At 42.8% G+C, this 26,401-nt stretch overlaps 9 protein-coding genes across 9 annotated transcripts; 6 read left to right on the forward strand and 3 right to left on the reverse strand.

The window, feature by feature from the left end:
* The first annotated feature begins 735 nt into the window (after nucleotides 1-735).
* BCR41DRAFT_421863 (Carboxylesterase family-domain-containing protein) lies at nucleotides 736-3,615 on the forward strand. Its single transcript, XM_022030083.1, has 4 exons — nucleotides 736-1,124; nucleotides 1,349-1,465; nucleotides 1,615-2,107; nucleotides 2,194-3,615. Exons 1-4 carry the CDS (start codon nucleotides 848-850, stop codon nucleotides 3,479-3,481), a joined length of 2,175 nt encoding a protein of 724 aa, XP_021881608.1. The 5' UTR covers nucleotides 736-847; the 3' UTR covers nucleotides 3,482-3,615.
* Nucleotides 3,616-4,240: 625 nt separating this feature from the next.
* On the reverse strand, nucleotides 4,241-7,032 carry BCR41DRAFT_421864 (Oxidoreductase, molybdopterin-binding domain-containing protein). Its single transcript, XM_022030084.1, has 8 exons — nucleotides 6,442-7,032; nucleotides 6,257-6,337; nucleotides 5,700-5,866; nucleotides 5,524-5,557; nucleotides 5,274-5,408; nucleotides 5,145-5,174; nucleotides 4,516-4,837; nucleotides 4,241-4,386 (listed from the first exon to the last, which is right to left on the reverse strand). Exons 1-8 carry the CDS (start codon nucleotides 6,859-6,861, stop codon nucleotides 4,271-4,273), a joined length of 1,305 nt encoding a protein of 434 aa, XP_021881609.1. The 5' UTR covers nucleotides 6,862-7,032; the 3' UTR covers nucleotides 4,241-4,270.
* A 1,496-nt stretch (nucleotides 7,033-8,528) lies between these two features.
* BCR41DRAFT_421865 (Oxidoreductase, molybdopterin-binding domain-containing protein) lies at nucleotides 8,529-11,394 on the forward strand. Its single transcript, XM_022030085.1, has 8 exons — nucleotides 8,529-9,119; nucleotides 9,224-9,304; nucleotides 9,695-9,861; nucleotides 10,005-10,038; nucleotides 10,154-10,288; nucleotides 10,389-10,418; nucleotides 10,798-11,119; nucleotides 11,249-11,394. Exons 1-8 carry the CDS (start codon nucleotides 8,700-8,702, stop codon nucleotides 11,362-11,364), a joined length of 1,305 nt encoding a protein of 434 aa, XP_021881610.1. The 5' UTR covers nucleotides 8,529-8,699; the 3' UTR covers nucleotides 11,365-11,394.
* A 308-nt stretch (nucleotides 11,395-11,702) lies between these two features.
* Nucleotides 11,703-13,239, reverse strand: BCR41DRAFT_305303 (Carboxylesterase; the record flags this gene model as incomplete). Its single annotated transcript, XM_022020784.1, has 2 exons — nucleotides 11,703-12,990; nucleotides 13,100-13,239. The coding sequence occupies 2 exons, from the start codon at nucleotides 13,237-13,239 to the stop codon at nucleotides 11,703-11,705; spliced, it is 1,428 nt and encodes a 475-aa protein (XP_021881611.1).
* A 2,761-nt stretch (nucleotides 13,240-16,000) lies between these two features.
* Nucleotides 16,001-18,523, forward strand: BCR41DRAFT_395958 (Carboxylesterase family-domain-containing protein; the record flags this gene model as incomplete). Its single annotated transcript, XM_022028767.1, has 4 exons — nucleotides 16,001-16,256; nucleotides 16,400-16,516; nucleotides 16,646-17,129; nucleotides 17,236-18,523. The coding sequence occupies 4 exons, from the start codon at nucleotides 16,001-16,003 to the stop codon at nucleotides 18,521-18,523; spliced, it is 2,145 nt and encodes a 714-aa protein (XP_021881612.1).
* A 323-nt stretch (nucleotides 18,524-18,846) lies between these two features.
* BCR41DRAFT_53156 (hypothetical protein) lies at nucleotides 18,847-20,183 on the forward strand. Its single transcript, XM_022030892.1, has 4 exons — nucleotides 18,847-18,920; nucleotides 19,150-19,214; nucleotides 19,314-19,838; nucleotides 19,959-20,183. The coding sequence occupies exons 2-4, from the start codon at nucleotides 19,173-19,175 to the stop codon at nucleotides 19,998-20,000; spliced, it is 609 nt and encodes a 202-aa protein (XP_021881613.1). The 5' UTR covers nucleotides 18,847-18,920; nucleotides 19,150-19,172; the 3' UTR covers nucleotides 20,001-20,183.
* Nucleotides 19,756-20,628, forward strand: BCR41DRAFT_53163 (hypothetical protein). Its single transcript, XM_022030893.1, has 2 exons — nucleotides 19,756-19,840; nucleotides 19,959-20,628. Exon 2 carries the CDS (start codon nucleotides 20,011-20,013, stop codon nucleotides 20,368-20,370), a length of 360 nt encoding a protein of 119 aa, XP_021881614.1. The 5' UTR covers nucleotides 19,756-19,840; nucleotides 19,959-20,010; the 3' UTR covers nucleotides 20,371-20,628.
* A 416-nt stretch (nucleotides 20,629-21,044) lies between these two features.
* Nucleotides 21,045-23,492, reverse strand: BCR41DRAFT_336100 (T-complex protein 1 subunit alpha). The gene is made up of 6 exons (XM_022022018.1): nucleotides 23,359-23,492; nucleotides 23,098-23,183; nucleotides 22,674-23,011; nucleotides 22,210-22,518; nucleotides 21,589-22,081; nucleotides 21,045-21,484 (listed from the first exon to the last, which is right to left on the reverse strand). Exons 1-6 carry the CDS (start codon nucleotides 23,435-23,437, stop codon nucleotides 21,131-21,133), a joined length of 1,659 nt encoding a protein of 552 aa, XP_021881615.1. The 5' UTR covers nucleotides 23,438-23,492; the 3' UTR covers nucleotides 21,045-21,130.
* Nucleotides 23,493-24,576: 1,084 nt separating this feature from the next.
* On the forward strand, nucleotides 24,577-25,478 carry BCR41DRAFT_352952 (hypothetical protein). The gene has a single exon (XM_022024046.1). It carries the CDS (start codon nucleotides 24,801-24,803, stop codon nucleotides 25,395-25,397), a length of 597 nt encoding a protein of 198 aa, XP_021881616.1. The 5' UTR covers nucleotides 24,577-24,800; the 3' UTR covers nucleotides 25,398-25,478.
* The last annotated feature ends 923 nt before the right edge of the window (nucleotides 25,479-26,401 follow it).

Raw genomic sequence — 26,401 nt, forward strand, 5'->3', positions numbered from 1 at the left:
GCTGCATTAACGTCTTCCTCCTTACATTGATTCAGTGCTGTATGCGACATCAAACTCACAGTACACATGTAATGATGAATACGCTGCATTAGCCGTTGCACATAGATAGGGATAGCACATGCTCGCGCACATTCTGATTTTATTTTTGTTCTGTTTCTTGCTTCTTGGTTCCTGAACTCACTTTTGTTGTTATGACCTCCTTCCATCCCCTAGCCCCTTTGTCTTTATTTTTATTCGAACCGATCGACTCCTTCGTTTACTTTTTTATTTACTTTTTTTTTTTTTTTTTTTTTTTTTTGCCAATGACTCCATTCATTTCGGAAGACGAGTCAGAAGGGCATTCCCTTGCAGGATCTAGAGTCATCTCGGCAAGAATAAACACACATTCCCACATTCACACAAACTGTATATACATATTCAACCCTCTTTGTGTATTTCATTTGATATGATATTTATTCACATCAACATCTTTCAAGATCAACACAATCTATTGAGAATAATAGATATGATTCAATGGCTCTTGTGGAAAGGATATGCATTATGTATTACATACACATGCAAAAACAGAAACCGGATTGAACGACTCCGAATATTTGACTCGGTATGTCAGATGCAATGCTCAGGCCCATTACAATGCCTTCGTTCACTTTTTTCTCCGCCCTTTTGCCTAGCGTTATTTGTATAAAAGGACATCAAATTTTCTCGGTGCCCCTGCCAGTCTTCTCATTCACTGCACAAGCGGCCTACTCTCTCATCTCCCCGTTTTTGTCTTTTTGCTCGATAGCAGCCTCAAGCCTTATCCTACCTCAATAGTCTTTAATCAAGCGAGAAGAAAAGCAACAACATTATGGTTTTGCTCAAACCAGTGTCCACAGCCCTAGCCGTATGGCTTGCAGTTGCTCACTTTCAAGTTTTGGATGCTGCGCCGACGCCTCCTACAGCAGCATCGCCGCCTGTAAAGCGTGCTCTGCTTTCAACGGCGCCTTTGGCGAGCGACATTAGCGGAGCCCATCTGCTTATGGAGAACGATGTCGACTCTTCCACAGCCAAACATGCATTCCTATTGCTTTCAAAGCCAAGAGGATACTATGATGGCATGAAAGCCTGCTTGTCCATGGGCGACGGTATGTCTATTTGCATGGTTAATGAGTGATGGCTAGTAGTGATTGTGGTGAGGGCTCACTTTCTGTCAAAAGGCGCACAGCAAATGTAGAGTAAAAGGATCATTGTTGTGCAAATTGTGCGTTAATCAAAAGATTCACACGTGTATTTTTTTGTCATACGTAATACATGGTCCATGCCTTGATGGCTCGATTTTTTACCTAATAATCACTTTCTATTCCTATAGGTGGATACATCTTCATCCCCGGGACAGCTGGTGCCAACAGCCTAGTATCATTACTGAAGAAGAATGCGCCTGCGCAGGTGGAGGTATCTGCTTACTCACAATTCTGGGTCTACAACGGTATTGTATTGGTTATGACATAATCAATAACTCATGTTTGTCCCGCTTGAGATGTTTTCCCGCGATAGTTGTTAATGATGTTTATCTTTTATTTTATTTTATTTATTATTTATTCAAATCTTTTTTGCTTTGATTATTGGGGTTAACAGGCATACCCGGTGTGCTGGACAACTGCTTGGCAATCAATAAGCAAACTGGAAAAACTGACTGGATTCCATGTGATACACAACTACCCACAGTCTGCTTCAACAGCGTGATGCGTCGTGTACTCTTATTTGATGATGCTTCTCGTCAAATCAAGGTCAATACGCCTGTAGGCCCCATCCAAGGTTGGCGTGATCAGAATGCATTCCGGTTCTTGGGAATCCCTTATGCTGAGCCACCTGTCGGAGATCTACGATTTGCCGCTCCTGTCGCCAAAGCTCCCTTCAAGCAAACTTGGGATGCAATCCGCTACAAGGGCGTTTGTCCTCAAACCACTCAATCTGCAGGATTTATTCCTATGCTTCTCAGCTACCTTGAAAACGGAGCGGGAGAAAGTGAGGATTGTCTTAATTTGAATGTTTATACTCCTAGTTTAAAGGGCCCTAATGAACCTTTGTTGCCAGTGATGTTCTACCTCCACGGAGGAGGATTTACTACGTAAGTATTAATCCTTCATTTCCACTGTGGCTATTAGTGTTAGGTAGCCTCATTAATAGTGAACCCTCTTCTACATGATACAATAGTTATTCTGGCTCGGTGATCATTTTTGAGCCCGGTAACATGGTCTCTCGTGGAGGAGTCGTTGTTGTTACTATTAACTATCGTCTCGGTATGCTCGGTTGGATGGAAAATGAAGCCGCATGGTCGAGGTCGTCCATCCCTGGTAACCAAGCTTTCCGCGACCAGATCTTGGCTCTCCAATGGGTGAAACAGAATATTGCATCGTTTGGAGGAGATCCCAATCGAGTGACAGTCTTTGGTGAGAGTGCAGGTGCGACTAGTATCCGTGCCTTACTTTCAGCTTCCTCTACTTGGGGGCTTTATCAGAGTGTCATCGCCCAGAGTGACCCCATCAACATCCCATTCAAGCTTCCTTCGTCGGCTGCGCAGATCACCAGCTACTTCATGGAGGCTCTCGGCTGCGGTGTTACGGATCTAGTTTGCGCTCGTTCCAAATCTGTGGATCAAGTCTTGGAGGCGCAGACCATTGCCAATGCAAAGGCACTTGTAGATGACAAATGGACTACTTGGGCCCTTGTGCAGCGACCTACGATTGATGGTCAACTTATCCCTGCCGAGTTCTCGCAACTGGTCAAGACAGGCAAATACAACACCAAGGCTAATGTCATGTGGACCAGTACCAAGGATGAGGCTGGTCTCTTTGTTCCTCAGTACTTCCCTAATCCAGTCCCTGTAGCCAATGCGTCAGCGGCTTTAGAGCTTTTTTTTGATACCAACCGAGCTGCAACGATCTTAGGCTCAGAGTACTTCCAACTCGACCCCAACGATTCGGACGCAGTTCGTAATCTTTTCACTCGTGCTGGAACCCAATATTACTTTTTCTGTCCCCTTCGCTACCTCAGCCGTCAGATGACCAAGAACAAAAAGGTATACAATCTCCGATTCAACCGTGGTCGTGATACTCCTCTTGTTGGTGAGGGCTATTGTTCATCGAGCACAGGTCGCGTTTGCCATTCCGCTGATATTCAACCTGTGTTTGCGAGCGGTGCTTCCATCCCAGGATTTTCACAAAAAGGAGACGATGCGCGGTTCGCCCGCCAGGCTGTGGATCGATTCACAGCATTTGCTAAGACCGGAGACCCCAATCCCAAACCGGATATTCAAGGTGTTGAGGCATCTAATCCAGATGTGACCAGCGTAAATTGGACACCTTATGATGACGCCAATCCAATCCTTGAGCTGAATGTTAAGAGCTCAATGTCGCAGAACCTGGAGAACGATGTCTGCAGCTGGGCTGACACAACCTTTCTATATGATTTTTGGATTAAGATTCCCGGTAATGCGCCTTAAATATTTGTCGAATGCTAGACCATAGTATATTCTTACGCAAACATGCCTCCTTTCCATCTCCCTGCCCGTCAGCCTACCTTTATAGTCTTGGAGCAATACCCCCTTATCTAGTTGTAAATATTTTTTTAGTTCATAGCCCGGATGCAAACTGTCTATTAAACTGTTGATAATATAAAGCCGCGCATCATGGCTTTATGCAATCGTCGTAAAAAGTGATAGCTAGGAGATTCATTAAAGCCTTTGGTCAGATATTAGGACGATTTCTTCCCTTCTTCTCTTGCTTTAGTACTTATTCTGCGGTAAGTGTCACTGCAGTTCCTTCGATGGCGCTGTGACTGCCAATGATACTCTCCATTGCTATTAAGGGAAGCCTATGATACTTGTTGTAAAGCTCATATTAATAAATTTCATGACCCTTCCGGGTTTTTGTAATAGCAAAATAGCACATAATGTACCTAAAAGTCATGTCAGCATAATTGATAGATAGTAATGACTTTGATTTAGCTGCTTAAAGCTATTGGAGGGATTTTATGTTGTAGGAGGATGGCAGCAATAAAGCTGTTAAGTACAGATGTATTGCTTCTCGAGAAGCTGGTCGTCTAGCAAAAAAAAAAAAAAAAAACAAAAAAAAAACTGCAAAGGTTTGCCGAATAGAAGTGGTTAATCCATAAACAATATGGGCATTAGGGTTGCTTCGCCCAACTTTGTAGCTTGTACTTGGAATGTCTTTATTTATTATGACATGATAGGCACAAATCACTCTACTTTGTTTTTCTCACTCTTTCCTTTTTACATATTGGACTGTGGCATTTGAGTTACATTGGAAACACGGAACCATGCGTTGTTCATAACTCCTCTGTAATTCCAAACTGGGAACTCTGGCTGCATATTACCGCTTGAATCGTCTATTGAAGTCAATAAAAAGCGTGATGAAGATGAAGAAAGAGTGATGTTAACATTTTCTTTTGCCTTATTGAGCAACTGTCAGAATACAGGGAGACAACTTGTTTTTTCTTTTCTTGAGCTGGCCTTACACGCACGAACAACGAGCTCCGACGTAGTATGGAGCTTGAGCACTTTCTTCTCCCATAAGGCCCAAGACCAATACATCCCACTGATCTTGTCAGGAGTCTGCTCGAGCTTATCGACTGCTTCCCATGTCTTACCGCCATCAATAGACAGTTCTACTCGATAGATGGCACGTCCACCACCCGCAATGGCGTAACCTTTAATAGTGATGGCTTTTGATGAGCAGATGATTTCCTTGTCCATCGGTGTGCAAATGACACACTGGACATTCATTTCTCCTAATGAAGGCGCCAGGTCCCAGGCGCTGTCCACGTTTGATGCGTCCACCTAAGGAATCAAGAGAGCAAACAACCGAGCAAACAACCGAGCAAACAACCGAGCAAACAACCGAGCAAACAACCGAGCAAACAACCGAGCAAACAACCGAGCAAACAACCGAGCAAACAACCGAGCAAACAACCGAGCAAACAACCGAGCAAATGGAGAAATAGACAAGCGATTGGGGTCGCAAAATAAGTGATATATGATGACGGATTAAGATACAGTTAGAGACAGAGGGCTTATTAAGGATTAACATTAGTCCAGGATTAACATTAGTCCAGGATCGCCTTGAAAGTCATTAAAAAAAGCTTACCCATGGAGGAAGAATCTTATAATCTAGTTTCTACAAAAAAAAAAAAAAAAAAAAAAAAAAAGAGAGGATAAATCTCTTTTTTTGCTTCTTAACAGTGCATGCCTGATCTATTGAGTTTGTGTGTTGTACCTGAAAGAAGGAATTTGATTCTTGTGGTTGCACAACAATCTTTTGGAGAAACTTGACTGAGCGAGCGCCAATGTAGCCTGGAACGATGACTCGGAGTGGAAATCCATGGTCGCGAGTCAGTGGCTTACCGTTCATCTGCAAAGCAGATTAGCATAAAATAAACCGTAATAAACGTGTTAGCTTACTATGTAAGCGCCTATCAAGTTGAACATCATAAAATTTGTATGTATGACAATTGTATATATTTTACCTCATATGCGAGAATGACGTCTCCTAATGGATCCCTTGTTAAGGAAAAAAAAAAAAAAAAAAAAAAAAACAAATTAGGAACACTTCCCCCTTCGCTTTGTTAACTTCGTTTCCAATGCGTATCTTCTCAAATGTTTCCATGTCCCACGGAGGACATGGTTGTTTCAATCGACATACATGGCCTTACGTAGGGGGATAGAGCTACCGTAGCAAACATCCTCCTTAACATGGTCGTCTGCTTCAAAGGAGACGTGGTAGTTTCGGATCATCTCATGATGAAGGTCTTCTGGTACACCAGCGACATTCCGAAGGATATCGCACAGACGAGGACCAGCCCAAACAGCCTATTAATGGGTGAGAAGGAAAGATTAGTACGATCTCCACATATTTTATAAGTCGTAGTATTTCCTTTATTCTCTCAGGAATGGCTTTTGTACGTAAATTGTGATACATAAACAATAGTGGGAAGAATCAAAAAGGGAACAAATAACAATAGACAGACGAAAGATGGAAGGGGTGGTCATGCGCCCTGTGGGGAGCAAATAAAATAAGGTTATGTCGTCAGATGGCGAAAAGCAAAAATAAAAAAGTATGACAGTGTGGCAAATGAGGAGCAATTATTAAAATAGCATTGTATTTCTCCACTTCGCTCTTTGTCATATTGTCCAAAGACAATATCTATTCGATTGGGAAATAAAACAGAGGAAGGACCATCAAGGTTAAAAGCTACCTACATTTGATATTGTGCCAGCCTTCCAAATGACTCCTTTGACCTCCTTGACTTGTGCAAGGCCCTCTCGACGATTTCCTGCGCACTGAGCATAGAGAAAAGAAAAAGGAGAAATGGCAGGCAAAATCAGTGATTTCTCTCGCTTGTTTCTTAAAGATGATATACAAGAGATATACGCGAGAGACTTACCTGCAGAGAAGCTGTAATAGTGGCCTTAGGCCACTTGTTCATGATATCATCCATGGTCAAAACTTTCCATTCAACAATATCCATTGGCGCTGCTGTTAGTCCATTTCGATTGCTCTGGTTCTGTCTCTGGACTCCAATGTAAATTCGATGGTCTTGCAGTCGAATGTCCGGGATAGGACCATGATTCCTCTTGAAGAACACATCCGTCGGAGTGATGTGACCAGAGTTGATAAGGAGAGGAAGATGAGGCTCAGCATTGAATGGTTTAGGTGCATGAACCAGGTAGTTAGAGAGGATCCGAGGCGGGTCCTGTGAATAATCCAGATCGCATAGCTCCTTTTTGCAATGCTCTGGAGGCTGGATGTGAATATGCTCTTGTTGGTGTGTTGTGCTGCTGGTGAAATCTGGGCGAAATTCCATGGTGAATTCCAGACCGTGTAACAGACGTGAAACAAAGGACTATTAAACTGTGAGTAGTGATAGAATTAAAGCAATTGAAGTAGCAGTAATACGAGAGTTAATGTGTATACAAGGTAAAGTAAACTGGAGAACGAAATGAAGGAATGTCGAGAATGTTGAGATGAATGAGATGTGGAATGGGAATGTAATAGTTTAGAACCACACACTCAGTCTATTTGCATTTGCATATTTTTATACACATCCGTCCTTTTGCCTTCATCCTTTGCTCTTCAGTCTCAACCCACGCAATGGGCAGAATATTGTATCGCGGACTGCCCTATAAAGTTGGCACAACTTGCCAATGATGCTACCATAATATCCTTCATCAGTCCAGCTTGGTCTTGTTCTCTTTTCTCTCCATTGTTACTTCGTTTACTTCCACATTATTGTTTACCACCTTCCCTCTTCTTCCTTCGCTGGCAATAATCGCAAAAAGACAATATCCTCTAGCGCGCCAACGCATCGGCACAGGCTGCCGAAAATGAAACCAATCCTTCCTGTGACCTGGGCAAAGGCGCCATAAAACTGGCAATCTGTCTATTTCAAAAAAATTAAAAAGAAACTCTTATGAACGCCAAAAACTGGACAGCTCCAATATCAGAGACCTTAATTGATTTGGAAGTATACTGGGTGTTAACGAATTGCACTTTGTAATGCTAAATCCTACTGTATCTAGGCGATGACAGGCTTTATTATCCAGAAAGAGCATAGCCAAGTCCACCAATGTTAGCTTAAAGACGAAATTGGTTGTATCTCATTAATCAGATAAAGTTCAGCCAACGGCTCAATAATCGGGGTTCATTCGAAAGCGGAAACACCACTACGCTTATTATGTTGAAATGGTACATTGAGGAAGAGCAAGATCACCACTCCTTTGTGTCATGCGTACGTATGGTATGAAAGGATTCAAAAAGTAAGAGTCTTCATAACTATAAGTAAAGCATATAGGGGAGAATCAGCGGGAGACTGGGGGCTTTACTCCCCGGGTCCCCATCACATCGTCAGTTTCCATGTCAATGTCAAACACCAATAGGGATACCTTGTGTTTTTTACTGGCGGGTTTAGGTCAGTGAAGAATGCAATGTGCCTAGTATCCACATAATAATCCCTCCACCAAAAAGCCTTTCGAAGCTTGGTGCCATTAGCGTTAAGTGATTTTGTGTTAGCAACTTGCTTCTAGTAGATATTGGACGGTCGGGAAGTAGCTACGTGCTCTTGATTATCTTCTGACACGGATTAGGCATTCAAATCCATAAGTGTCGATACCTGACCGGATTCAACCAGTTACCAGTCGCCCAAGTCAGGTAAACGAGCTTCTGAGCTGCCACTCTGATACCTCTGCCAATAACCTTCTGGACCATGTCTGACGCAGATCTTAGTCACGAATATACAATCCTAATACTATCCTTACATCTCTTACTTCTATATTTTACTCGCGACAGTTCATGGACCTCCAAGCTGGCAAGTTGTGCCAACTTTATAGGGCAGTCCGCGATACAATATTCTGCCCATTGCGTGGGTTGAGACTGAAGAGCAAAGGATGAAGGCAAAAGGACGGATGTGTATAAAAATATGCAAATGCAAATAGACTGAGTGTGTGGTTCTAAACTATTACATTCCCATTCCACATCTCATTCATCTCAACATTCTCGACATTCCTTCATTTCGTTCTCCAGTTTACTTTACCTTGTATACACATTAACTCTCGTATTACTGCTACTTCAATTGCTTTAATTCTATCACTACTCACAGTTTAATAGTCCTTTGTTTCACGTCTGTTACACGGTCTGGAATTCACCATGGAATTTCGCCCAGATTTCACCAGCAGCACAACACACCAACAAGAGCATATTCACATCCAGCCTCCAGAGCATTGCAAAAAGGAGCTATGCGATCTGGATTATTCACAGGACCCGCCTCGGATCCTCTCTAACTACCTGGTTCATGCACCTAAACCATTCAATGCTGAGCCTCATCTTCCTCTCCTTATCAACTCTGGTCACATCACTCCGACGGATGTGTTCTTCAAGAGGAATCATGGTCCTATCCCGGACATTCGACTGCAAGACCATCGAATTTACATTGGAGTCCAGAGACAGAACCAGAGCAATCGAAATGGACTAACAGCAGCGCCAATGGATATTGTTGAATGGAAAGTTTTGACCATGGATGATATCATGAACAAGTGGCCTAAGGCCACTATTACAGCTTCTCTGCAGGTAAGTCTCTCGCGTATATCTCTTGTATATCATCTTTAAGAAACAAGCGAGAGAAATCACTGATTTTGCCTGCCATTTCTCCTTTTTCTTTTCTCTATGCTCAGTGCGCAGGAAATCGTCGAGAGGGCCTTGCACAAGTCAAGGAGGTCAAAGGAGTCATTTGGAAGGCTGGCACAATATCAAATGTAGGTAGCTTTTAACCTTGATGGTCCTTCCTCTGTTTTATTTCCCAATCGAATAGATATTGTCTTTGGACAATATGACAAAGAGCGAAGTGGAGAAATACAATGCTATTTTAATAATTGCTCCTCATTTGCCACACTGTCATACTTTTTTATTTTTGCTTTTCGCCATCTGACGACATAACCTTATTTTATTTGCTCCCCACAGGGCGCATGACCACCCCTTCCATCTTTCGTCTGTCTATTGTTATTTGTTCCCTTTTTGATTCTTCCCACTATTGTTTATGTATCACAATTTACGTACAAAAGCCATTCCTGAGAGAATAAAGGAAATACTACGACTTATAAAATATGTGGAGATCGTACTAATCTTTCCTTCTCACCCATTAATAGGCTGTTTGGGCTGGTCCTCGTCTGTGCGATATCCTTCGGAATGTCGCTGGTGTACCAGAAGACCTTCATCATGAGATGATCCGAAACTACCACGTCTCCTTTGAAGCAGACGACCATGTTAAGGAGGATGTTTGCTACGGTAGCTCTATCCCCCTACGTAAGGCCATGTATGTCGATTGAAACAACCATGTCCTCCGTGGGACATGGAAACATTTGAGAAGATACGCATTGGAAACGAAGTTAACAAAGCGAAGGGGGAAGTGTTCCTAATTTGTTTTTTTTTTTTTTTTTTTTTTTTTTCCTTAACAAGGGATCCATTAGGAGACGTCATTCTCGCATATGAGGTAAAATATATACAATTGTCATACATACAAATTTTATGATGTTCAACTTGATAGGCGCTTACATAGTAAGCTAACACGTTTATTACGGTTTATTTTATGCTAATCTGCTTTGCAGATGAACGGTAAGCCACTGACTCGCGACCATGGATTTCCACTCCGAGTCATCGTTCCAGGCTACATTGGCGCTCGCTCAGTCAAGTTTCTCCAAAAGATTGTTGTGCAACCACAAGAATCAAATTCCTTCTTTCAGGTACAACACACAAACTCAATAGATCAGGCATGCACTGTTAAGAAGCAAAAAAAGAGATTTATCCTCTCTTTTTTTTTTTTTTTTTTTTTTTTTTTTGTAGAAACTAGATTATAAGATTCTTCCTCCATGGGTAAGCTTTTTTTAATGACTTTCAAGGCGATCCTGGACTAATGTTAATCCTGGACTAATGTTAATCCTTAATAAGCCCTCTGTCTCTAACTGTATCTTAATCCGTCATCATATATCACTTATTTTGCGACCCCAATCGCTTGTCTATTTCTCCATTTGCTCGGTTGTTTGCTCGGTTGTTTGCTCGGTTGTTTGCTCGGTTGTTTGCTCGGTTGTTTGCTCGGTTGTTTGCTCGGTTGTTTGCTCGGTTGTTTGCTCGGTTGTTTGCTCGGTTGTTTGCTCGGTTGTTTGCTCGGTTGTTTGCTCGGTTGTTTGCTCGGTTGTTTGCTCGGTTGTTTGCTCGGTTGTTTGCTCGGTTGTTTGCTCTCTTGATTCCTTAGGTGGACGCATCAAACGTGGACAGCGCCTGGGACCTGGCGCCTTCATTAGGAGAAATGAATGTCCAGTGTGTCATTTGCACACCGATGGACAAGGAAATCATCTGCTCATCAAAAGCCATCACTATTAAAGGTTACGCCATTGCGGGTGGTGGACGTGCCATCTATCGAGTAGAACTGTCTATTGATGGCGGTAAGACATGGGAAGCAGTCGATAAGCTCGAGCAGACTCCTGACAAGATCAGTGGGATGTATTGGTCTTGGGCCTTATGGGAGAAGAAAGTGCTCAAGCTCCATACTACGTCGGAGCTCGTTGTTCGTGCGTGTAAGGCCAGCTCAAGAAAAGAAAAAACAAGTTGTCTCCCTGTATTCTGACAGTTGCTCAATAAGGCAAAAGAAAATGTTAACATCACTCTTTCTTCATCTTCATCACGCTTTTTATTGACTTCAATAGACGATTCAAGCGGTAATATGCAGCCAGAGTTCCCAGTTTGGAATTACAGAGGAGTTATGAACAACGCATGGTTCCGTGTTTCCAATGTAACTCAAATGCCACAGTCCAATATGTAAAAAGGAAAGAGTGAGAAAAACAAAGTAGAGTGATTTGTGCCTATCATGTCATAATAAATAAAGACATTCCAAGTACAAGCTACAAAGTTGGGCGAAGCAACCCTAATGCCCATATTGTTTATATTCACACGCAAGTTGGCAAATAAGATAGACCATTTCCCATCGGTCTGTTCCACCGCTGCGGATATGTCATTTCATTCCCTGGTGCTTTTCGCAATACTTTTGTGTCTGACATCAGCCCTTATTTTATTTGCTTGATTATTAAATGTTCATTAGTAATAGGATTGCTCGCACCCTAATGTCCTGATTATGGCTTTGGTATTCCTTTCAACGCTTATTCATGGCATATTGCCGGAGATTCTGAGCCAGAAATCAAATAAAAACTCTGTTTCAAGCCAGGTACAGACATTTTTCTCCGAATTCCTCGACATTGAGCTTTTAAGATTCAGTTCAAGGACCGGGTGGGTATCGTCGTATGGTATCCAGTTCACTTTAGTCACATCTGGATTAGTGGCCTCAAACCCTTGGAGATCTGATTTGGGATTGGGGTCTCCGGTCTTAGCAAATGCTGTGAATCGATCTACAACCTGGCGAGCGAAGCGAGCATCGTCTCCTTCTTGTACATAGCCTGGGAATGCAGCACCACTCGCAAACGTGCTTTGAATGTCTGCAGCATGACAGACACGACCTGTGCTCGATGAACAATAACTGGCAGTGGCAAAAGGAGTATCACGACCACGATTGAACCGGAATTTGTATATCTTCTTGTTCTTGGCAATTTGATTACTAATGTAGCGAAGAGGACAGAAAAAGTAATATTGGGTTCCAGTACGAGTGAAAAGATTACGAACTGCATCCGGATCGTTGGGGTCGAGTTGGAAGTACTTTGAGGCCAAGAGCTTGGCAGCTCGGTCAGACTCAAAGACACATTCCAAAGCCGATGATGCATTGGCTGGAGGGACTGGTTCAGGAAAGTAGCGAGGAATAAAGAGACCAGCCTCATCCTTGGTGGTGCTCCACATGATATTGGCCTTGGTGTTGTATTTGCCTGTCTTGACCAGCTGTGAGAACTCCGCGGGGATCAGTTGGCCATCGACTGTAGGACGCTGGATAAGAGCCTCAGTGCTCCATTTGCGCTCTTCAAGCGCCTTCTTATTAGTAGCGATCTGTGCTTCTACTATATCAGATGTAGGTTTGGAACGGACGCAGGTTATATCTGTAGCATTACAGCCAAGAACATTCATGAAGTAGTTGGTATTCTCCGCAGCCGATGAGGGGGGATTGAATGGGATGTCGATGGGATCACTTTGGGCGATGATACCCTGATAGAGTTTCCAGGCAGAGGGAGCTGAAAGCAAGGCACGGATACTAGTCGCACCTGCACTCTCACCAAAGACTGTCACTCGATTGGGATCTCCTCCAAACGATGCAATATTCTTTTTCACCCATTGGAGAGCCAAGATCTGGTCGCGGATAGCTTGGTTACCAGGGATGGATGACCTCGGCCATACATCCTCATTCTCCAAAAAACCAAGTAAACCAAGACGATAGTTGATAGTAACAACAACGACTCCTCCACGAGAGACCATGTTACCGGGCTCAAATATGATGGCCGAACCAGAAAAGCTATAATGCCATATAGAAAATGATGGTTGTTAGACACCAATGTCACTAGATGAGGCAAACTACTAACGATGGCTACAGTAAGCAATAAACAAACAGGATAAAGCTTTACTCAATAAATCCCCCTCCATGGATATAAAGCATTACTGGCAACAAAGGTTCATTAGGGCCCTTTAAACTAGGAGTATAAACATTCAAATTAAGACAATCCTCACTTTCCCCCGCTCCGTTTTCAAGGTAGCTCTTGATCATAGCGAGGAACCCTGAGCTTTGGGGGCAAATGTTCTTGTAGCGGATTGCATCCCAAGTTTGCTTGAAGGGAGCTTTGGCGACAGGGGCGGCAAATCGTAGATCTCCGACAGGTGGCTCAGCATAAGGGATTCCCAAGAACCGGAATGCATTCTGATCATGCCAACCTTGGATGGGACCTACAGGCGTGTTGACCTTGATTTGGCGAGAAACATCATCAAACAAACGTATACGACGCATCACGCTGTTGAAGCAGACCGTGGGTAGTTGTGTATCGCATGGAATCCAATCAGTTCCCTCAGTTTCCTTATTGACTGCCAAGCATTTTCCCAGTACACCGGGAAAAGCTGTGTACAATTCCCAACAGTGAAAATGAGATGAATGAGTGGGAAATAAGGAAAAAGTGGAAATCCAAATAACTTCTTTAGTATCGATTTGGATCGTTGCTCAGATCTAATCCAGATCTAATCCAGATCTAATCAGTACATTACCGTTGTAAACCCAGAATTGAGAGGAATTAGACACTTCCATTTGCGCAGGCGCATTCCTCTTCAACAATGAGACTAGGCTGTTGGCGCCAGCTGTCCCAGGGATGAAGATGTATCCACCTAAATAAGTAAAGTAATTAACAGTTAGGTATATGTATGATCATTACCAATAATCATCGCTTATTAACCATGCATATAGGCATACCATCGCCTATGGACCAGCAGGCTTTCATGCCACCATGATATCCTCTGGGTTTTGAAAGCAACAAGAATGCAGGCTTGGCTGTGGAAGAGTCAGCGTCATTCTTCAAGAGCAGATGGGCTCCGCCAATATCGCTTGCTAGAGGAGCATTTGGGAGCAGAGCAAATTTTACGGATGGTGGTGATGGCCTAGGAGGCGTCGGTGCAGCACTCGAAACCTGAAAACAAATAGCTGCTAGCCATGTAGCTAGACCTGTGGACGTTGGTTTGAGTAAAATCATAAGCTTGTAAGTGTTTTCGGATCGCTTGTGCAGTGGACCGAGGGAGTATATGAGGATTTACTGTGTAGGATAGGGAAGAGAACTTGATGCTCTTTAACAATGGAGATAAGAGAGCGGAAGAAAAAAAAAGGCCACGGAGTGGTCGCGTGGATGACGCGTTGCGGGAGAGAGGCGACTATATCCTTCCGCGAAATTGTAATACGGGTTTGTTAAGAGAGCGTTCCAAAAGACTTTAGGCAATAAATGACAGGAGAGATGCTTGTAATGCAAGAGGCAGTTGCGTGAGCAAAAGAGACGAACGAAGCTTGAAACACCAAGGCAAATGGAGCAACAGAGGGAGCACCATGTGTTACTGCAGCAGTAATAGAAAGTGTAAAGGCAGCAGGGATTACTAAGTCCGGCGAGGAAAGCGCGGCAGCGCGAACCTTTTGCATGTAGGCACACCTGTGGCGGCCTTTTCGATGGTTCAAGTATAGGAGCTGGATATATTGAGCATACTCTTGGAGCATTGAAAATTATTGATACTAAAGAAAATAAGAGGCATACAGGCTTCTTCTAGATCTAGCAACGCGACGATACCGAAATCCAGTTCTACTCGGATGACTCTGTGGTAAACATTGGTATAGACAGTTAACATCGCATCTGGTGTGGCCATGCCTATCTAGAACCAAGACTTTAAAGATACCATTCATGGACTTATGGACCTATGGAAGAGTAGCAGAGTACGTACCATCAGCATACGCCGGATTCTGTGACTTATTTGCGGAAACCCACATTACTCCCAGGAGTACATTCATCAATGTATTCATAGGCAATAGCGGTGCCGTAGACAATTGCAACTTGTTAGTCCAGCACTAGCAGCCATAAACAGCTGAATGGCGCTGGCGCACAATGGCGGGCAGTAGCCTAACAATCCTACAGTGTGTGAAGGGAAGGGGAACTAGAGCCCAATAGGCGCGTGACCATGCGGAACACGCCGGCAATGAAGCTACAGACGGGTAACGGCTACGAATACATTGATAAATATATTCCTGGGAGTAATGTGGGTTTCCGCAAATAAGTCACAGAATCCGGCGTATGCTGATGGTACGTACTCTGCTACTCTTCCATAGGTCCATAAGTCCATGAATGGTATCTTTAAAGTCTTGGTTCTAGATAGGCATGGCCACACCAGATGCGATGTTAACTGTCTATACCAATGTTTATCACAGAGTCATCCGGGTAGAACCAGATTTAGCTATCGCCCCGTTACCGGATCTAGCAGTAACCTCATTCCCATGAACATTAATCTTCGACAGATACTCCAAACGCACGTTGTATATCCAGGCCCTATATATATCATTGTAATGGTTGTTACAATATACCTACTGCAGAGGGCGCTTGCCAACATAGCACTCTGTTTTTGTCGTTACTGATAGATCCGTGATTTAAGCTGTCATAATTTCCCCGTTGCTACTGCTTCAGTGCCTTAGGCTTCTTCTGCTGTATTTACTGCTTTATGCTGCAAGCTTTGGTCAATCTCTTGCCCCCATAACTGCCTTTGGTACTATGGGCACCTCTTCTCTCATTTTTTTCCTAGTGTCTTTTAAAGCACCCTCATGACAGCCCTGTCTTGCTATTTTGAAGAGTTTTTTTCTCTTTTTTCTTTCCCTCTTTCCTCTTACCCAAACCTATTTGTTACGAAAAGCACCAAGCTTTTCCCTTTTGGCACACCCAACGAATCTTCTTTCATTCCCTGCTTCCGCTGTACTGGCGGCTATAAATTACTACAAGAGCAACAGTAACTTCAACATTATGTTTATGCTAAGATCAACATCCGCAACTTTAGCTCTATGCCTAGTAGCATCTCACTTTCGAGTCTCAGATGCTGCAGCACCAACCGTAGGTCATGCTCCGTTTTTAGCAGGACCTCTAGCGAGCGACATTGGTGGGGCCCATCTGCTTCTGGAAAATGATGTCGACTCTTCCACAGCCAAGCATGCATTCCTATTACTTTCAAAGCCAAGAGGATACTATGATGGCATGGAAGCCTGCGCGTCTATGGGTGATAGTATGTTTATATAAGTGGCGATTGGTAATGATAATAATAAAAAAAATCTGCTGCTGCGTTTATCACGACGCATGCCCTACAGAGCAACCCGAGCAGCTTATTTTTCATTTTAGCCTAATTTATTTGTTGCTTCATTTATTTAGGTGGATACATTTTCGTCCCTGGAACAGTTGGTGCCAACAGTCTAGTTTCGTTGCTGAAGAAGAATGCACCTGCGCAGAAGGAAGCGTCTGCTTTCTCTCAGTTCTGGATTTATAATGGTAGATCTAATCAACGATTCAAATCAATGCTGAAAAAGTTCTTTGTATTATCGTGCGATATGCTTTCATATACATTCTTACTTCGTTGTATTTCCATCCACTACTGTGGTTTCTGGGAACTATACACAGCTATGCCCGGTGTGGTGGACAACTGTTTGGCAGTCAATAGAAACACAGGGAGAACTGATTGGATTCCATGCACTACACAACTACCCACGGTCTGCTTCAACAGCGTAAAGCGCTGTAAGCACTTTTCAAAAGATACTTCCCGTCAAATCAGGGTCAACACACCTATAGGTTCCATCCAAGGTTGGCGTGACCAGAATGCATTCCGATTCTTGGGAATCCCTTATGCTGAGCCACCTGTCGGAGATCTGCGATTTGCCGCTCCTGTCGCCAAAGCTCCCTTCAAGCAAACTTGGGATGCAATCCGCTACAAGAGTGTTTGTCCTCAAACTACAGGAATTACCCCTAAAATCATTAGCTATCTCGAAAACGAAGCCCCAGAAAGTGAGGACTGCCTATATTTGAATGTTTATACTCCTAGTTTAAAGGGCCCTAACGAACCTTTGTTGCCAGTGATGTTCTATATCCATGGCGGGAGTTATACCAGGTAAACATTTATTATCCTGCTTGCTTACTATAACTGTTGTAGCTAGTTTGCCTCAATCAGTGGTATTGATGTCTAACAACCAACCATTTTTTATATGGCATTATAGCTTTTCTGGTTCGACAGCCGTATTTGAGCCTGGTAACATGGTCTCTCGTGGAGGAGTTGTTGTTATCACCTTCAACTATCGTCTTGGTTTACTTGGTTTTTTGGAGAATGAGGATGTATGGCCGAGGTCATCCATCCCTGGTAACCAAGCTTTTCGTGACCAAATTTTAGCTCTCCAATGGGTGAAAAAGAATATTGCATCGTTTGGAGGAGATCCCAATCGACTGACAGTCTTTGGTGAGAGTTCAGGTGCGACTAGTATCCGTGCCTTGCTTTCAGCTCCCTCCACCTGGGGGCTCTATCAGAGTATCATCGCCCAAAGTGATCCCATCAATATCCCATTTGATCTTCCTTTGACATCTGCACGAGTCACTAACTACTTCATGGAGGCTCTCGGTTGCGGTGTCACGGATCTGAACTGTGCTCGTTCCAGAAGCATGGAAAAAATCATAAAAGCGCAGATCGTTGCCAATTCAAGGATGCTTGCAGAAAACAAATGGGCTACTGAAATCCTTGTGCAGCGACCTACGATTGATGGTCAACTAATCCCCGCAGAGTTCTCACAGCTGGTCAAGACAGGCAAGTACAATACCAAGGCCAATATCATGTGGAGCAGTACTAAGGATGAGGTCGGTCGGTTTATTCCCCATCACTTCCCCAAAGTCATCGATCCAAAGAATGCGTCAGTGACTCTGGACCTCTTCTTTGATACCAGCCGAGCTGACAAGCTCTTGAAGTCAGAGTACTTTCAACCTGACCCCAATGACCCAGACGGGGCTCGTAATCTGGTCAACTATGCTGGAGCCCAATATTTCTTTTTCTGTCCTCTTCGCTATCTCAGCCGTCAAATCGCCAAGAACAAGAAGATATACAAAGCCCGATTCAATTATGGTCGCAACTTTCCTTTTGTTGGTTGTACCTATTGTTCAGTAAACACAGGTCGTGTCTGTCATGGTAGTGATATCCAACCTGTGTTTGCGAGTGGTGCTTCTGTCCCAGGACATTCACAAAAGGGAGATGATGCGCGATTCGCCCGCCAGGTTGTGGATCGGTTCACAGCATTTGCCAAGACCGGAGATCCCAATCCCAAACCAGACATTCAAGGGTTTGAGGCTACTAATCCAGATGTTACCAGTGTGCAATGGATACCATATGACGGCACCGATCCAGTTCTTGAACTGAATATAACGAGTATAGTGTCACGGAAGGCGTTTAATGATGTCTGCACCTGGTTTGATACAGAGTTTTTATATGATTTCTGGCTCAGGATCTCCGACAATACGCCATGAACAAGCGCCGAACGATTTATCAGACTCATAGTTAAAGTATCAGGGCCCTAACAGATAACATAGCAAAACAATTTAAAGTAAAATGAAGGTCGACACGTGTTGCAACGGTACAAGAAGTAGACTATAAATAAATTTGATGCTATTTGCCGTTCTTTCTGCCGTTGATGGGTGTTGATAGACCAATGTTGTTAAAATGGTTACAATTGTGTGTGCAGTGCCACCGGGCTGATGAATGGAAGTGGCTTAGATATACTTTGTCACGGGAGGAAACTGCAACATCACGGGGCTTTTTTCATTCTCTCTTCTTTCTTTGCTCTTCCTTTCGACAATAGGACAATAGGAATAACCATTTTTCTCTTTTTGGATACAAGAGCAAACTAAAAGGGCAGACAGCATCGTAAGTCTTGTTCCAAAGAACCAAAGTGACATAACTGCTTGATGGACAGGAGAAATGACGCGCTTCGTTCATTTTTTTTTTTTTTTTTTTTTCTGGTCGTTAGCATGGAATAACATCTCAGAAAAAAAAAAGAAAAAGAAAATGGCAACACTTCAAAAAAAAAAAAAAAAAAAAAATTAGATATTAAGCAATCACTTTATCTTTTCCCTCTGATATATCTTTGAAATAGTCTCTGACTAGACGTTAGTTGCTATGGCGACAAACCAGGAAGTTCAAGAAGCAATTAAAACTCTGGTAGGGGCCCAAATTAACTATATCAACAATCGAAAACTGTTGCTCCCTTCAAGAGCAGCAAAGCATGATTCAAAATCTCACTTTTATAATTATACCAAGACTGACTCGATAGCAAGTGTTAGCGGAGATAATGACAGGGCTTTTGTAGAGTCTTTCTCTGCAGCCATTGCCCAGCACGATAGGGAAGAGGCTGCGGCCAAGGCCGCCGCTGCGGCATCTGCGCTCGCTGCTGCAGTAGAAACGCCAGTTACTACCGGTGCTGGAGTAGCGTCTTCAGGGAATGTCTCTGCCATTGATGTTGGCGCAACAACCTCTACTACCCTTACTAGTACAGAAGTAAATGAGAATACCACTACTGCTAATACTACTGCAACTACTAGCGGGACCACCACTACAACCACCATCACAGAACAACTAAACGGACGCGAAGAACTTCAGCGCATTGCAGAGCAGTATCGACAGGAGCAGAAATTGCAGGCACAGCAACAAGAGGGCCGGACTCAAGCATCAGAACAAACCGCCGCGCAGGTAGTAGTAGACCAAGATGAAGTGCTGCAGCAAATTGCTAGTGTTGCTGTGGATACTGGAAGCACCTTGGCTACCGTTCCTATCACATCAGTATCGGTGTAAGCTATACAGTTGATCCAAACTGCTGGAGAAATGGCGACGTATTTGGTGTAGCTTTCTATATACAAAGCTTTATATTAATGTGGTATGACCTATCTGTTGATCTTTGACTTATAGTCCGCAAGCACCGCCTGCCAAGCCTGTTCCAGGATCAGATGAATGGCACAAAATGCGCCGCGATAACCACAAGGAAGTAGAGCGTAGACGCCGAGAAACTATTAACGAGGGCATCAATGAAATCGCCAAGGCAGTGCCTAACTGCGATAAAAATAAGGGTTCAATTCTGAGACAGGCGGTCAAGTATATTCAAACGATCCTTGCAGAGAATGAACGCCTTGCTGCAGAGAAGGAGCTGTTGGATGCAACTAGGGCGGAGATGAACGGTTACATTTTAGAGAAAAGCGTCTCGGAAGCGACTTTTGAAGGCCTCAGTAAGGAACATGAGAGACTTAAGAAGGAATATGAGGATCTCCGTAAAAAGATGGATGAGCTGGAGCCCCATGCAGCCAAGAAGCAGCGCACGGAATGAGCTATGCGAAGTATTATGATCGTGCTGTCTCCGTTATTACTGCCCCATATAATAATTTTTTTTTTTGTAGCCTTTCTATTCGGTTTGTTTCTGCATACTATCACACATCCATGGGTCGTCAGCACAATACGACAGCAACATCAAATATATTTACTCCTCCTTCTCTAGATAGTACTGTAAAGGACATAAAAATAAAAGGTGTCACATATTTTTGGGAAGCAAAGGGACTATGGTATTAATAAAGCAATTTGAGCAGCATTTTAATAATTATGTCCTCTATTCAGACGAAACTCCAGGGCATAAGCTGTCTCTGTGCTAGTGATCAGAGCGGCTCGTGGTGCTCAGAACTAGCCGACGACGACATGCGATTTACCCAACTCAAGCGGGTTCAGTACAGCCCTTGAAAAGGCAGGAAACACCAGCCATAACTCCAATGTTCTGCATGATCCTTCTACCAATGTATCATTCCAATTTAATGTTCGGAACAACATGATCCACAGCAACAACGGCATAGCACTCGCAATATCTCTTTCAATTATCAGATCCATGAACCAAACCGATAACAAGGTCGTATCCATCTTCCCCCCCCCCCGTTATTAATAGCTAAACTCTCACTTTGTCTTATTGCTCACTTCGTACTAAACCATCTCATTAAAAAAAATCGGTATCTTTTAGTCGAAAATACATAACAAAGAGGGGAAAAACACTTTTTTTTTTTTTTCTACCGTTAAAAAGTCCATGTAATAAATGTCTATGATTTTTAATGTCCATGGCCATCATCCTGCTCTCCTCTTTGCTCAGGTGCTACTGTGATCATGTCATCAATACGTAGAATGGATAGTGCAGTCTCTGTAGCCGACCGCAGCGCTCGGACTTTGGACAATGTTGGCTCAAGAACCCCAGCATGAACATTATCACGGAGCTCTCCCTTAATCAAGTCTAGACCATACCACTTCAAGCCCTGGCGCGCCTTATCGTTCTGAGAGGCATTATGGTAGACACGAAGTGTGGCCACCAAATCCGTGGAATCCTTGGCAGCATTGACTGCTAACGTCTTGGGGATCACAAGCAAGGCGCTAGCAAACTCTGCAATAGCTAGTTGTTCACGCGAGCCCTATATGCATATTGTCAGCGAAAGAAAACGGTGTTAAACACTTAGTGTAGCTTACGAATGTGCGTCAATGAAAACAAAGAAAATTCGCTCCAGACATTACTAACCAGAGTAGTTGCAAAATTCTCAAGATAAATGTTCAATGCAGTCTCCACTGCACCGCCTCCGGGAACGACACTTCCACTCTCCAATGTCCTTTTTACAACGCAGAGCGAATCATGTAGCGAGCGTTCCATTTCATCCAACATAAAGTCATTTGCACCACGGAGAATAATCGATGCGGACGACTGAGCCTTGGTACCCTTGATCAAGATGCACTCATCATCCGAGATCCTCTCCTGAACAACCTCCTCTGCATGTCCCAGGTAGGAAGCATCATATGTCTCCTCACCTTCCAAGTTTGCCAGCGTTGAGATCAAGGTGGCGCCGGTAGCTTTGGCAATGCGACGAAGATCTTCCTTCTTACAGCGACGAACAGCCATGGCGCCAGCCTCAATAAACAATTTTAAGCACATGTCATCGATCCCCTTTGTCGTTAAAATAACATTGGCTCCTGTAGCAAGGATCTTTTTGATACGCTCCGTAGTAATATCACTTTCCCTGATCAGTTGATAGTATAAATAGATAGAAAAAAGGCAATCGTTGGTAACATTCTTCTTCCCTTAATTGTAATCTTTTTCTTTGTCAGGTTCTGGAAGCCAGCATGAAGATTTTTTTTTTTTGTTTACCTCTTGCGAATATCCTCAAGCTTATCAGGATCATCTACTTGAATATGTACTCCCAAGTTCATGCGAACTTTTTGAAGGTTGATATCTAAGCAAGCGATCTTGGCATTGGTAACTTTGGTTTTCATTGCCTGACTGGCAACTGTGCAGTTGAGGGCATACCCCTTGACAAACATAGACTCGGTTGCACTCCTTCCATGAGCCTTCAATACGTTGACAGCCTTAACAGGATATTTGTGTTCACCACGACTGTTTGTCGTCTTAACGGCCAACATAGCATCCACAGCCATATTTGAGAAGAATTCATCATGGCTAATGTTATGAACATGGTTGAATAAGCAAGAAAAAAAAACTTCATTTTCAGACCACTTATCATAAACTTCAAGCAACCCGGATTTTCCCAGCAGCATTCCCTTCTTCCTTTGGGAATTTCAAAAAAATAAAATAAAATAACTTTTCCGACTTACGACCCAATGATTTTGCTGGACATACTAGTCTTTGCAGCATTGACAAGACAATCGCGTCCAAGGGCCTCAACCTTGATCGACATTTGATCAGCAATGAACTTGCATGCCTCCTTTGATGCCAATCTGTATCCAGTAATGATGGTAGTGGGGTGAATCTTGTTCTTGACAAGCTCATTGGCTCTTTTCAAGAGTTCGGCAGCAATGATTACAACCGATGTGGTACCATCACCCACCTCCTTATCCTGTTGTTGAGCCAACTCGACAAGAATCTTCCCTGCAGGGTGCTCCACTTCCAGCATGTTGAGGATGGTGGCTCCGTCATTAGTGATAGTAACATCCTAACAGATAAAGAATCTATTTTTAGCAATTGACGGCTTTCTTCAACTTAAAGAAAAGGATGAAAAAAAGAAAAAAAATTCCCTACTCCAATTTCATTGACAATCATTTTGTCCAGACCAACGGGTCCAAGAGATGACTTGACAATGTTGGCAATCGAGGACGTAGCAAGGACTAACATGAGCGCGTAATTGTATAAAAAAAAATTAGAGAGTCAGTCGTAACGCACATTATAAGGCAGGCAATAGTGGGGTTGAATGTATGGCATCACGTCGTATCTACAGCATGTTTCCTCGTCGACAGCTCTGGTTCGAACAAAAAAAAAAAAGCTTCAAAGTATAATCAATACCATTCTGATCCCTGATGTTCTGTCCTGTGGTGCGCTCTCCTCCAAGGAACAAACTGGCGCTCTGCTGTGCTGCATACATGATATGATGTTTAATATGGCTCGATGGATGAGTTGAAGAATGAAAGCTAATGTCGTTGCCTCACAATACTTTAAACCATGCACTGAACTCATAGAAGGCAGAAGAAGCATTGACGATTTATTAAGGGTTATTGTCACTCAGTGACAACCAATGAGAAATCCGTAGGCGGATTCAACAAACACGACAGTTCCGCGCACGCGAAAACGACACGTTGTAAAAAAAAAAAAGTCCCACTCGTGGTTTCGCGCTATGAATATTTATGCACTCTAGATAAAAAGGAAATGACAGGTTGGAGTGGATAAAGAACCCTGAATCACACTTTCACTGGAGAAAAAAAAGCAGTAAAGAAAAGCGCAATGTATCCTAGATTGGAGGGCAGTCCAAACTCTTTGTATTCGACCTTCAACTGTAGTGACAGAGGTTTAGGGATGATCTCTTCTTGTTTTAGAATCCACCGCTTTCTTGGTCAATTGGATTATCTGCAAAAAAAATAAAACAATAATAAAAGAAAGGAAAAACTGAGGTAGCAGAACCACATTTTATTTTCTTACACCTCATCAAAAGCCTTCTATAAAATGCAATGACACGAAAGCAAAGACATAGACAATTGCGTGGAGTGCATTTAGGCATTTTGGGCGAGCTTGTGTTTGATGCGGTTGTGCTTTTTTTTTTTTTTTTTTGTTCTGCGCATGAATGAGAAGTTATACAATGGCAATGTTATGCTTAAAACCACATCCACACTGATGGGGCAGGCAAACCTGTAGAACAAACCTACATTACATGTACCAACTCTTGTTTCTCTAGGCATACATAAAGGATATTTTGTACAAAAGAAGTGAACACTTGGACATTTGCAATAAATACTCTTTACAAGAGGCTACTCTTCTTTTTTTTTTTTTTTAAAAAAAAAATTAATAATAATAATAATAGTGGTCGCTTCCCTTTTCTTGACGACAGCCACTCTCACTGGGCTCAACTGATAAGGACAAACCATACATCCATCATTGAACTATGTACAGAAACGACAAAAACAACAAAAAAAATGTATCCAGGTATCACTCTGCTCTGATCAAACTCTTGCTATGCATTTGATACTTTTACATTTGCTCAAACATCTTGCTTTCTCAAATGCACGCACTCAGACAATAACAACAAATTGCGCTCAGACTATTGGGTCAACTTCCATGCCAATGGCGGCAACGCACCTAGTTGGAGCAGCTCTACTAGTCTTCATTTCCGTTCACTGTCCTCTCAGGTCAACTCATACGGCTCCTATGTCACACTCGAGGACGAACCCGATGCGAGTCCCTATAGCTACTCAAACCTTTGGGAAATTCAGCTCAAGCTTGGTGAAATCCCAGACATGATCTCACATAATTTGTTGGAACCCTGTGCTTCTCCATCTTTCAAGACAGAAGCACACTGTGAGACCCCATGCTCCTTTCCATTTAGAAATCAGGCTGAGGCTTTCTTTTGCAAAAGAATAGACGGATATAACAAAGAAGAGGCGAGGCGGGAAAGAGTTTTCACGGAGTCTGCTAAGCAGAATGACCATGATATGATCTGCTTTTTAGAGCTTGATGACAACCCGTCTATAGGAGTCGATAAAAATTACGGCGCCATGAAGGCGTATGAAGAAGAGGAAGATAAAGAAAACGGGAATGTCAAAAGACGATGGGATACGTCGATGATCCGCCCTGTTTACGTGATAGGTCGCCCCATGAAGGTACGGCTAGACGATAAGACCCGTCATGACCGCAAGGATAGTGGTTTCTTAAGTGAGGATGATGTATTCTTCTGCAAAGAAAAGCATATTCTCTCCGTCACTGTCAGCGACCCTGGTTCTTCTGCTGCTGCTACTTCTATAACCCTGAAAACCAAACAAGATCGGAAGCATGGCCATAGTGTGGCTTTTGCATCCTTGCAACGCATTGCTTCCAGATTTATTTGCCGATCATAACTTCTTAGCAATGGTGCTTAGTTTGGAGGATGCCTTTGAGATATTGTTTTTATGGATGCAGGACATTTACAAATGGAAAATAAAATCGATTGACAAAAAAAAAACGATGTAAAATCAATCATGTGTATTACAATTATGCTACACACTTGACTTTACCATTCTCCCTTTCCCATTTGAAAATTTTTTTTAAAAAAAAAAGGTGTTTGTGTGAGAAAGGCTTGGCTACCTCTCGATATAAGAAAAAAGAATCACACAAATCATATACCGAGTAAGAAGAGCATCGATCTGGTCTAGAGATGCCGCTAGGAATCTCACAACCAACAACGAGCACATTGCTGTACTCAATGAAAGAAAAATTTTCTTCAAATTAAACAAAGATATTTATAGGGGGAGAAGGCCACCAAATCACAGGACTGTTATTAAATGTAGGACTGGTTTTTTTTAATTTGAATGAGATGAATCTGATTGGAGGACAAAAAAATAAAAGATGAATAAAATTTAATTACGTTTGGACTGGATATCAAAAAATGCAATTTCCCGCGTGGCGCCCAACTTAGCATTATTATATATAGCCCGTTTCATTTGGTCGCGATACCTTATATTTTTTGAATACTTTCGAGTGTATTGGCAGCCAATTAGCTCGCTTGTTACGAGTATTGTTGCAAGTCCGTCACGTAGTGAGATGCCACCAGAACAATTCAATCATCGTTTTTAGATTAAAATATAAGGTATCGTGACCAAATAAAATTGGCGATATATACATGTTATACTTTATTATTTATTACATGCAGGTCATTATTGATATTAGACCATGAGAGGAAAGAAGGTCAATTAACAAAAATATTTTTTGTGTTATTCATAGAAGAGGAAGTACTTACTACTTGTCATCCATCTCTATCCGAAGCGAACAAGGGAAAAAGTGAACGCTTCCTTCTTCCCCTCCTTCCCTCTTCTCCTTCCCTTCTTATCGACTCGATCGAACAAGCACAATCTGATCACACACA

This window comes from Lobosporangium transversale, assembly GCF_002105155.1.
Source record: "Lobosporangium transversale strain NRRL 3116 chromosome Unknown BCR41scaffold_17, whole genome shotgun sequence".
NCBI classification, from domain to species: Eukaryota; Fungi; Mortierellomycota; class Mortierellomycetes; order Mortierellales; family Mortierellaceae; genus Lobosporangium; species Lobosporangium transversale.

What these genes read in the sequence shown, in the direction of transcription:
- BCR41DRAFT_421863 (XM_022030083.1), top strand. Translation starts at nt 848, where the DNA reads ATGGTTTTGCTCAAACCAGTGTCCACAGCCCTAGCCGTATGGCTTGCA. An exon ending in CTGCTTGTCCATGGGCGACG is followed by an intron (nt 1,125 to 1,348) that starts GTATGTCTATTT and finishes CTATTCCTATAG; the next exon opens with GTGGATACATCTTCATCCCC. An exon ending in CACGGAGGAGGATTTACTAC is followed by an intron (nt 2,108 to 2,193) that starts GTAAGTATTAAT and finishes ATGATACAATAG; the next exon opens with TTATTCTGGCTCGGTGATCA.
- BCR41DRAFT_421864 (XM_022030084.1), bottom strand. Translation starts at nt 6,861, where the DNA reads ATGGAATTTCGCCCAGATTTCACCAGCAGCACAACACACCAACAAGAG. An exon ending in CTATTACAGCTTCTCTGCAG is followed by an intron (nt 6,338 to 6,441) that starts GTAAGTCTCTCG and finishes CTCTATGCTCAG; the next exon opens with TGCGCAGGAAATCGTCGAGA. An exon ending in GGAGCTCGTTGTTCGTGCGT is followed by an intron (nt 4,387 to 4,515) that starts GTAAGGCCAGCT and finishes TGACTTCAATAG; the next exon opens with ACGATTCAAGCGGTAATATG.
- BCR41DRAFT_421865 (XM_022030085.1), top strand. Translation starts at nt 8,700, where the DNA reads ATGGAATTTCGCCCAGATTTCACCAGCAGCACAACACACCAACAAGAG. An exon ending in ATCCCCCTACGTAAGGCCAT is followed by an intron (nt 9,862 to 10,004) that starts GTATGTCGATTG and finishes TTCCTTAACAAG; the next exon opens with GGATCCATTAGGAGACGTCA. An exon ending in AATCAAATTCCTTCTTTCAG is followed by an intron (nt 10,289 to 10,388) that starts GTACAACACACA and finishes TTTTTTTTGTAG; the next exon opens with AAACTAGATTATAAGATTCT.
- BCR41DRAFT_53156 (XM_022030892.1), top strand. Translation starts at nt 19,173, where the DNA reads ATGGCGACAAACCAGGAAGTTCAAGAAGCAATTAAAACTCTG. An exon ending in AAGAAGCAATTAAAACTCTG is followed by an intron (nt 19,215 to 19,313) that starts GTAGGGGCCCAA and finishes AATTATACCAAG; the next exon opens with ACTGACTCGATAGCAAGTGT. An exon ending in TTCCTATCACATCAGTATCG is followed by an intron (nt 19,839 to 19,958) that starts GTGTAAGCTATA and finishes TTTGACTTATAG; the next exon opens with TCCGCAAGCACCGCCTGCCA.
- BCR41DRAFT_53163 (XM_022030893.1), top strand. Translation starts at nt 20,011, where the DNA reads ATGCGCCGCGATAACCACAAGGAAGTAGAGCGTAGACGCCGAGAAACT.
- BCR41DRAFT_336100 (XM_022022018.1), bottom strand. Translation starts at nt 23,437, where the DNA reads ATGTATGCAGCACAGCAGAGCGCCAGTTTGTTCCTTGGAGGAGAGCGC. An exon ending in TCCAGCAAAATCATTGGGTC is followed by an intron (nt 22,519 to 22,673) that starts GTAAGTCGGAAA and finishes TCATAACATTAG; the next exon opens with CCATGATGAATTCTTCTCAA. An exon ending in AGAATTTTGCAACTACTCTG is followed by an intron (nt 21,485 to 21,588) that starts GTTAGTAATGTC and finishes ATATGCATATAG; the next exon opens with GGCTCGCGTGAACAACTAGC.
- BCR41DRAFT_352952 (XM_022024046.1), top strand. Translation starts at nt 24,801, where the DNA reads ATGATCTCACATAATTTGTTGGAACCCTGTGCTTCTCCATCTTTCAAG.